The sequence below is a fragment of the Agelaius tricolor genome, unplaced genomic scaffold, assembly GCF_023055355.1.
Source record: "Agelaius tricolor isolate 1412-34295 unplaced genomic scaffold, bAgeTri1.0.p SCAF_44, whole genome shotgun sequence".
Classification (NCBI taxonomy): Eukaryota; Metazoa; Chordata; class Aves; order Passeriformes; family Icteridae; genus Agelaius; species Agelaius tricolor.
The window spans coordinates 736,541-746,533 of record NW_027269304.1 but is presented as its reverse complement, the minus strand read 5'-3'; the positions used below and the strand labels follow the sequence as shown (position 1 = coordinate 746,533).

General features: G+C 45.2%; 1 protein-coding gene across 1 annotated transcript; it reads left to right on the top strand.

Moving 5' to 3' along the window:
* Nucleotides 1-451: 451 nt before the first annotated feature.
* Nucleotides 452-9,445, top strand: LOC139604139 (ketosamine-3-kinase-like). Its single transcript, XM_071455167.1, has 6 exons — nt 452-670; nt 3,923-4,074; nt 5,425-5,516; nt 5,991-6,073; nt 6,478-6,600; nt 7,286-9,445. Exons 1-6 carry the CDS (start codon nt 530-532, stop codon nt 7,622-7,624), a joined length of 930 nt encoding a protein of 309 aa, XP_071311268.1. The 5' UTR covers nt 452-529; the 3' UTR covers nt 7,625-9,445.
* The last annotated feature ends 548 nt before the right edge of the window (nt 9,446-9,993 follow it).

Sequence of the window (9,993 nt, the reverse complement as noted above, 5' to 3'; positions counted from 1 at the left end):
TAAATTCTTTTTCTCTGAAAGATTTAGGTGTCCTCTGGCTGCTGTCCGGTGCAAGTGCCTCATTCCTTCCTTAAAAAAAAATATCCCACTTACATAATTTTTATTTTAACTACAAAAGTTACCTTTTAACTACAAGACTACATTATTAAAATGTTAATACAGCACTACTATTCACTACATCAAAACACATAGAGCGAATATCTGCGCAGAGCCGTGTAATATGCACTTTTCACAACTGGCATGCAAGGAACGAGAGAATCTTTAGACGGCAGTGCTCGAGTGCCCCGGGCGCCTCAGCCGGGCGCGTTAACCGCCACAACCGCCCCAGCCGCCTCAGCCGCCCTCTGCCCGCCTCGTCCCTCCCCTTCTCGGCCCGTCCCTTCCCTTCCTTGCCCGCCCCTTCTCGACCCGTCCCTTCCCTCCCCTTCTCGGCCCGTCCCTTCCCTCCGTTGCCCGCCCGGTTCCGCCCTCTCCCTTCCCTCCGTTGCCCGCCCGGTTCCGCCCCGTCCCTTCCCCGGCAGCCGCCGCCATGGAGGACGCGCTGAAGCGAGCGCTCGGCACGGCGCTGCTGCGGCCGACCGGGCACACGGGGAGCGGCTGCATCAGCCAGGGCCGCAGCTACGACACGGACCAGGGCCGGGTGTTCGTGAAGAGCAACTTTCAGTCGGAGGTGTGGCGGGGTAGGGGTCGGGGGGCTGCCGGGGGTGGGCGGGCAGCGTTCCGGCCCTGGGGTGGCGGCAGGAGCGGGGCAGGGCCCGTCCCTGTGCCGGCCCTGCTGAGGCCACACCTCGAGGGCTGGGGCACCTCTGGGCCCTCACGCAGGCAATGGAGGGGCTGCAGCGTGGCCAGGGAAGGGAACGGAGCTGGGAAGGGAATGGAGCCCCAGGAGAGGCTGAGGGAGCTGGGCAGGGGCTCAGCCTGGAGCAAAGGAGGCTCAGGGGGCCCTTGTGGCTCTGCGCAGCTCCTGCCAGGAGGGCACAGCCGGGGGGTGTCACCGTGACATTTTCTGAAAAATTCCTTCACCAGGATTTTTTCTCCTGAGAAGCTGGGAAGCTTCAGCTTCTCCCTGTTTGGCTGCTCTGGAATGTGATTTGGAGAACTGTTTACCCAGCATGCGAATTGTTTTTAATTAATGGCCAATCACAGCCAACTGTGTAGGACTCTCTGAGCCATGGGTTTTTATTATTCATTCTTTTCTAGCTTTCTGATGTCTCTCTTTCTTTAGTATAGTTCTAGTATATATTTTTTTAACATAATATAATATCATTATATAATAAATCAGCCTTCTGAGAGCTTGGAGTCAATTCTCATCTCTCACCTCATCCTGGGGACCCCCACAACACCACAACGGGGGGGTCGGGCTGTGCCCCAGGGAACAGGGACAGGAGCAGAGGGAACGGCCTCAGGCTGGGCCAGGGCAGGTTTAGATTGGACATCAGCCTTTGGACACTGCCAGGGATCCAGGGGCAGCCACAGCTTCTCTGGGCACCCTGTGCCAGGGCCTCACCACCCTCACAGTCAGGAATTTCTTCCTAATATCTAACCTAAACCTACTCTCAGCAGGAATTTCTTCCTGGAAAGGGCTGTTAAGCATTGGAAGGGGCTGCCCAGGTAGGTGGTGTAGTTCCAGTTCCTGCAGGTGCCCAAGGAACACCCGGACGTGGCACTTAGTGCTGTGGTGTGGGTGACAAGGTGCAGATGGCTCAAAGGTTGGATTTGATGGTCTGGGAGGTCTTTTCCAGCCTGACTGATTCTGAGGCAGGATGGTGTTGTGGTACTGGCGTTGCTTGTCCAGGACATGCAGAATTTTTTTAGAGGTATCCCATGGCATGCTGTTGTCACCTCCAAGGGTAGCAGTGGTGTAACAGTGTCTGCAAGCTCTGTGACAGGGGCTAAGGCAACCCAAAATTGTGTCTGCTGAGGGGGTGCGTGCCTTCTGTGGTTTTAACTAAAACTTTTAATTCCCTGCGCACAAGAAAAAGTGATACTTTTCCATAATTGTTCAAGCTTTTCTGCTTTGTCCTTTCAATACCTGGAATGTGCTGTCGAAGGTGGGTTGCCTGCATTTGGCAGAGAAAAATGCAATAAATACAACTTATTTCTTCAGCATCCTTTGCAGAAGCAGAGATGAGGTGGAATTTACTTTAAAGATACTCCATATTTGTGTTTGTCACGTAAATAGCTTCAGTGGCAGAACAGGAGTCAAAACTTGGGTTTGCCCTTCACAGCAAGCAAATGTGCTTGAAAGTTGCAAATGTGCGTGCAACTGTATCCATTCCAAATTTCTCAACAATTTCTGATCAAGCTGGGGAGCTGAGTGGGGGTGGCAATGTGGGATAATGCAGGAAGGGTATCCTGCTTCACGGAGGAGAGTTTGAATTGGTGATAGCCCTTCCTTAGGTCTGTACACCATTCTGTATTTAGCTGTACAATCCAACGAGCTGCAGGATCAGGCTTTGGGGGGGGGAAAAAAAGAAGAGATCTGGATGGATTTTCTATTCAGCAGTTTCATTTTGTCTGCTGCTTGCTGTGTGTGGATCCTGAGCGCCGATTAAAGCAAACTTTGTGGAAAAGTTTGTATGCACTGTGCTGTGTGAGCAGCAGCTGCTGTGCATCAGCAGTTGATGGCCCAGCGTGGTGCTTTAGACAGAGACACAGCATTCCCTGATTTCCTGTGGATGCTCTTGGAGCAAAAGGACAGCCAGAGGTGTCTCCCAGAGACGGTCAGAGGCGTGGAGCACCATGAGGAAAGGCTGGGAGAGCTGGGATTGCTCAGCCTCCAGAAGAGAGGGATCTGTGGAGACGCAGTTGGACCTTCCAGTGCCAGAGGGGAGCCCACAGGAAAGATGGGGAGAGACTTTTTACAGGGACCTGGAGTGACAGGGAAAGGGGGAATGGCCTCAAATTGACAGAGAGTAGGATTAGGTCAGATATTAGGAAGAAATTCCTGACTGAGGGTGCTGAGGCGCTGGCACAGGGTGCCCAGAGAAGCTGTGGCTGCCCCTGGATCCCTGGAAGTGTCCAAGGCCAGGCTGGACAGGGGTTGGGGATAGTGGAAGGTGTCCCTGCCCCTGGCAGGGGATGGGACAAGATAATGTTTATGGATGTCTTAATGGTTTGTCCTTTCCAGCACAAACCATTCTGTGATTGCCTCTTAACTGATGTCTACTGCAAATTGTCCTGTTACTGTGTGGCATGGAACACTACTGAAGGGCTTGCATTCTCTATTTCATTCATTCTACTTCCCTGCTTTTGATTTTGCCAGACATGTTAAATTTCCCACCTGCTCTTTCTACCTGCCTGACTCTTGTAGAGAAGCGTTTCTTCCTGTGATGAGTGTCCCTGGTCTCAGAGGAGGAACTCGGGAGAGTAGATTTTCCTTGCTGTGGGTAGCAGGTGCTAGAAATAGGTCCAAAATTCAGAATGTCTTCCAAGCAAATGCAGTTTGGTGGTGGCTTGGGCTGTGCAAGTGTGATAAGGGGCATTTGGCTGCTACAGCTGATGGCCACCCACGCCCTTCCCCTATGAGGTAAAAGAAAACACCATGGAAAACCATTCTGGTGAAAGCTCTGGTGAGGAACGGCTGAAGGAGCTCATACTTTATTATCTCTAAGCAGTTTGCATTCCTTCAGTTGCAAACAGACTTTCTAAATTGTAGAGAATTCTAGAACCTAATTTTTACTTACTTGTTTTATGAAGTGAAACCATTTTCACTCACTTGTTTCATGAAGTGAAGTCGCTGTATTTGTAAAGCTACTGTCAAGTCTGATGGGGTGGTCCTGTCTGTATCTTGTGTGTGAATAAACACTTCCTCCAACCTTTCTATGTAAGTTTTACAAAATCATTTGATTTTGTGGAAGTGCTTTGTTTGCCTGTGACTGATGCTTGTAGACACTAATGCTTTTCCCTTAATATCTGGCAGGCCAGAAGAATGTTTGAGGGAGAAATGGCAAGCCTGGAAGCCATCCTGAAAACAAAGACAATAAAAGTGCCTAAGCCCATGAAAGTCATTGACCTCTCTGGGGGCATTACTGTGTTTGTGATGGAGCATTTGGACATGCGGAGCTTGAACAGGTGAAACAGCGTTGTCTTTGCCTCCTTCAACCAGAAATTTTGGCTCTTAGGAAATTTAATCACTTGTTTTCTTAGGGGAAACTTGTTCAGTTTTTTTTCTAAAGCGAGTCAAGAACAGTATGGGAAATCACAGTTGTATGAAATAGTTCATAATGGCTCACCTAGCAAATAGATCATACGTCCCAAACTGAGTCTCAGTTTTGGTTAGTTTTGGGTTTGTTTGCTTAGGTGATTAGTGATTTTTACAGTAAGGTTTCTTTTCACAGAGAGGAAAATGAGCAGCCTCATCACCTGTTTTGTGTACTTGCCCTCTATATAAGAGCCACTACTTTATTGCTTGGCATGATTGTGCAGAGGCACTTCCCCAGATCAATTAATCTTGATTTCAGTATTTTCAGCTCTTACCTTCATTTTGATAGTTACAAACTTTTGACCCTTCTCTGTGACGAGCCTTAACACGATGAATTCATCTATCTGATTCCATTAGGGAGGTGATCATGACCAGTTTCTCACCTCCCTCTCAGAACTTGTGCTGCCAGTTTAAAGTCTTGTCCCTCATCCTGCTTGTTGGCAGAGTTTCTAATTCATGAAGACCCTCAGCGAGTCCCAAGAGAAAGGGCAGAGATGTTGCTGTTTTGGGGTCAAAAGTGGTGCCTTTGGCCTGCAGATCCTCCTGTGTTAACAGGAACACATTGAGGAAAAAACTGTGCCTTAAACGACAGTGACTGGAGAACAGAGGAAGTTGAAGAAGGTCAAAGGCATAAAAGGGACATAATTTTGTTAACATGGGAGGCAACTCGTTGTAATATCTGTTTGTAATTACTACAAGACTTTCTGAACCATATAGAGGATGAGGTTTTATTAAAAATAGACAATAAATTAGGCCCCTGTGACTCTCATCATTTAGGCATGTTAGAGAAAAGCAGCTGGGAGCAGCAATAGAAAGAAAAGGATCAGCCTTTTGGTTCTGTTTCCCAAACACAGTTTACCAGAGTTAGGAAAAATAAAAATCACAACATGTTGTGCATTCTTTCTTACACGTCTTACCGAGAGTCCTTACAGAAGTGATGTCACACAGAAATCAGAATTGGTATTTCTCATTGTTAGTGAATTTATGCTTTTCACTTTCATTAGTGGTGTCACAAACAGCCAAGTACATTTTGTGTTAATATGCAGTCTTTGTAGGAAGACAAGGTGTTTATAACTGAAATACACTGAAAAGAATGTTTTGTAAGAGGTGTAGAACTGCTTTTGCTTACTTGATAGATCTGTTCAAGTAACTCGTGGAATATCAAGCCCTGGTTCTATTCATGTGTCAATGGTACTCATGTTACCTTTTTTGTTTCTTAGACACTCAGCACTGTTTGGAAGTCAGCTGGCTGATCTTCACCTTACTAACCTGAAACTTGGAGAGAAGCTGAAGAAAGAAGGAAGCATAGTTGGTACAGTACACAGCTGTTTGCATATTTAACCAAGTCGATAATAATCTACAAAGCAGTTAAAATACTGCTTTTGCAGTATTTAAAATAAAACTTTTGCTCCTTCAGGACAAGTTCATCTTCCCCTGAAGATAGCATGAGACTAGGTTTGGATGAAACAGACCCAGTCAGGGATTCTTTTTGCTTTTGTTTGCTCCTTTTGCTTTTTGGGTTTGTGTAAAGCAAAACACATACTCAGTTTTGGCCATAAAGAACCACAAAATACAATTTTGAAGAGCAGAATATGCCAGGTTAACATCAAACTTTAAATTTAAAAAACAACCACATTGTAATCTTGAAAAAAACATTAAAGTGCAATTTTTTTTTTATTCTCAGTAGAAGCAGCATTTTACTCTTGTGTAGTTTTAAAGGTTCATTTGTGTCATGGATGCTCAGTATTATGTCACTGTTGCTGAATTTTTGTCTTTGGTTTGAAAGGTAAAGGTGAAGGGCAATCAGAACTCCAGTTTGTGGATCAGTTTGGCTTTCATACAGTTACCTGCTGTGGTTATCTTCCACAGGTAGGTTGTACTTTCTCAGAGTGATAGAATTTCAAATTTATCTTGTTTTCCCTTCAGTGATATAGGAGGGCAAAGGTAGCATAATGGGAATAAATGAATTTTTGTGGAGCCATGAAAATAAAAAACTGTGGTTCTGCCTGCTAAGGCGGGTTGTGTTTTGGACAGCACTTAAAAGTGTTTTGGACACTGATGGCTCTTCAATTTCCTGCACTTTAATCACTGAGAGAAAATTATTCCCCTAATTTAATGTTTTATGATAACATTTGATTAAATGATGGTAGCATTTACTGTCCTGAATGGTGCCAGCACAAAACCTGTGTGATCCTCAAAAGCGTTATTTGAAAAAGAAGCCAGTGTGCCCTTTGTATGGTGTGGAACTGACATCTGCAGTGCTGTTCCTTCAGGTGAACGACTGGCAGAGTGACTGGGTGACCTTCTTTGCTAGACAGAGGATCCAGCCCCAGATGGACATGATTGAAAAGAAATCAGGTGACAAAGAAGCAAGAGAACTTTGGTCACAGCTCCAGGTAGGAGCAATTCCCTCAGTTCTCGTTACTGGGAGAGTACTCAAACTTTATTTTCTTAAACCAAAGTTTCTGTTTGTTGGTTTGCACCAGGTTCTGTTGGTAAGAGACTCCAGATTTTAGGGATTAAAATGCCCTTCTTCTAAGTTACAATGGCATTTGCCACATCTCCCTATGCTAACATTCCAGAGTGAATTCCAAAGTGCCAGATAGCACTTTGCCTGGCTGTTGGGGAAATGCTGGATGGAGTTCATATTCTCATTCCCTGTTACTTGCTCATGATTAGAAATGTACATAAGCAGCTCTGTCCTGCATGCTGTCTGTTCATTCACTGTTGGCACCTGATGGAGTGACTGCGCTATTGGCTCTTTGGCTCCTACATTTTGGAAATTTTTTGAGACATCCTTGAGCTTTTTAATGATGAAGTGTTGGTGGCTGTTGTGACTAACCCTGGTCAATATCTGAGTATCAAGACTTTTATTTTCTTGCTAAAAAAGATTTAGGTGACCATTCTGCTGCTGCCTTTTATGAACAGTAAGAGTCCTCTGGATGTACTCAGCATTTCTGCTGACCAGGTCCTGTGTGTTTTAAATGATGGGTTTTAGGACACGTCAAGTATGCAGATAAACCCCTACATTTGAAGTGAATTATTGTGTAATTTACACATCTTTCTTTTCTCCCCCTGCAGCTGAAGATACCCAGTTTTTTCAGTGGTGTGGAAATCGTTCCTGCTCTCCTGCATGGGGACCTCTGGGGAGGAAATGTTGCTGAGGATGAATCTGGTCCGATTATCTTTGATCCAGCTTCTTTCTACGGCCATTCAGAGTACGAGCTTGCAATAGCTGGGATGTTTGGTGGCTTTGGCAGTTCTTTTTATTCTGCTTATCACAGTAAAATCCCCAGAGCTCCAGGGTTTGAGAAGCGCCTGAAGCTTTACCAGCTGTTCCACTACATGAACCACTGGAACCATTTTGGCACAGGCTACAGAGGGTCTTCATTAAACATTATGAGAAACCTTGTAAAGTAAATTGCTGCTTAAGCCAAATATTTCCTGTGTTGTTTGGAGAGCCCCATACTTGGTGGTGCAGCTGCAGGAGTAGTGATGTTAAAAACAACCTTGTGAGACCCTTGACCTTCTTAAAGACCTGGAAGCAGTGTCTCCTGCTGAATACCAAGTGTAAAATAGTCATCCCTTTTTAGGATAGCTGGGGATAACTCCACAAGGGAAAAAACCTAAGGAAGGAGTGAATTTGCACAGTGAATTAAGGTCTCAATGTCCTGAAAGCATGTGAGACTGTGCAGGGTAATACAATTTTAGATGCCTAAAAGAAGTTGCTCACTGCATTTTGCTGTGTCTTCTTCCCTCTTTGAGCTCTTCATGTCCAGTTGTGTGCATGAGAGCAACGTTAACAACAGAGCTTGGAAGTCCAGGAGGTTTTTGTAACAGGAACTGTGAGAAGGGATTTGGACTTGCTATTAATTTTCACAGAATCAGAGTGGGTGAGGCTGGGGGGGGATCACAGAATGTCATCTAGTCCAACCTCCCTCCTGAGCAGATTACTTAGGATTGGGTCCAGAGGCTTTTAAAGACCTCCAGGGTTCTGCTGATTGATTCCATTGGATGCAGTGGGTGCCTCCTGGAGTGGTTGTAGGCTGTTCTGTGCTTCAATATCCACAGCAATTCTGCTTCCACCAGAACTAGTTCTCTTGCCTTTTTGGACTATGCTTTTGTCCAGTAGTGGGCATTCTGAGAGAACTTTCCAGGTAAGACGCTTTCCACGTGCACACCTTGTGGAGGTGTGTTCTCTAATGAAATAAAACCTGCACATGCTTCACATACATGACTAAAGTCAGTCAAAATCCACCTGATAATGAAACTATGTTAGCTGGCACTTTGTGCTTTCCACACCCAAAAAGAAAACTATGAAAATATAACTTAAAAGGGGAAGGAGGTCAGGGGAGACTGCTGGGATGGCTCACAAGCTGTAACCCTCTGCTTCTCCACAGGAATGCCTATCAGTTATTTTTATTCCAAGGGGATACTACTGCTTGTGCTTTCTGATAACCAGTGTGTTTATCCACTATAGTTTATCAACCTTATTCTGGCACAAGGATCAGTAAACCACAGCGTCAGTGTCACTGGCACCACAGATGTGCCCAGTGCAAGGCTGCACTGTTTGTGCACCTGTGCTCAAGAGAGTTCCAATGCAGGCTTGGAGTGCTGCACTGTTCACCCTGAAATACTCTGTGTAAAGGCCTCAGACACGCCAGGAAGGGGAAGGTGTAGACACCTCTGGGCTCAGTACTTGTCTGGATAACCTGGAAATGAAGGGAATCTTCCTTTCCTAAACTCTGAGCTGGCAGTCCCCACTAAGTGCAGGCTGTGGCTGTTGTGGTGGCAGCCACGAAAGTGAAGGAAGGTGACGTGTAACCCCCAGAGCAGCACTTCACCCTGTCAGAAGCCCTTGGTGATAGTTGCAGAGTGTGGCTGTAACACTGAATTTGTGCTCTTTTGATGCAGGCTGGTAGTGGTGCTGCTGTGCAAGCCTGCCAGGTAGGTGAGAGAGATGCATGATTCTAAGGTGCACTTTGAGTGTTGGGCAATGGCTTGTGTTGACTGAAACTGCTTTGCACGGGTGTTGGCAGATTACTGAGGGTTTTCTAGTTGCTAGTTTGGCAGTTACTTACACAGATTGGAAACAAGTTTGGAGGAGACTGGTATTTGGTACTACTTTCCTTAATTCTACTGCTTTTCTCACTGGCTGTTTGACTTTTGCTGCAAAAAATCAGCTTGGTAGAATAGGTTTTACTTTTACCTTGTTACCTGAATAAAAGGTTTCCCAGTTGATTATTGTTGTCTCTGTTTTCTGAATTAGAACCTTACATCTTGGTTTATTCCTGGGAAATTACTTGCTCTGACCTGTTAAAGATCCTTGATTTGTTGGGTAAATTATGATTATCTGAGGTGTTTGTGGGAATGTGCATGGTCATGGATTGGTATGGAGCAGTGTGCTACTGAGGAAAATTTGCATATTCATTACAGAGCAAGTCAGGATGTTAATTTTTCTAAAATGCATTTAACTCTTCAACTCTTCATTTTAGCAGGGGAAAATGAATATGAGAATGGATTTTCTGTCAGTTGTAGTTTGGAGATAAATTTACTGATAAACAGCAACCCTTCAGGGATGACCTTTTCCTAATAGAACTGAATCCAGACACTTTTGTGATTGAAAAAAAGCTGTGTTTATGCAAGTGATGCAGGTAGAAACAATTGCATTTAGAGTTTTAATGTAAGGATATTATGCTGAATTTTTCAAAGCTGTTTTTTGCTGTCAGTAAGATCCGAAGAGGTGTAGAGAGGCAGAGAAGTGGAATGTGACAGGAATCTCCCCGTAC

Excerpts from the sequence above, each read along its gene's own strand:
- LOC139604139 (XM_071455167.1), top strand. The coding sequence starts at position 530 with ATGGAGGACGCGCTGAAGCGAGCGCTCGGCACGGCGCTGCTGCGGCCG. Across the intron at positions 671-3,922 it reads AGAGCAACTTTCAGTCGGAG|GCCAGAAGAATGTTTGAGGG; the intron begins GTGTGGCGGGGT and ends AATATCTGGCAG. Across the intron at positions 6,601-7,285 it reads AACTTTGGTCACAGCTCCAG|CTGAAGATACCCAGTTTTTT; the intron begins GTAGGAGCAATT and ends CTCCCCCTGCAG.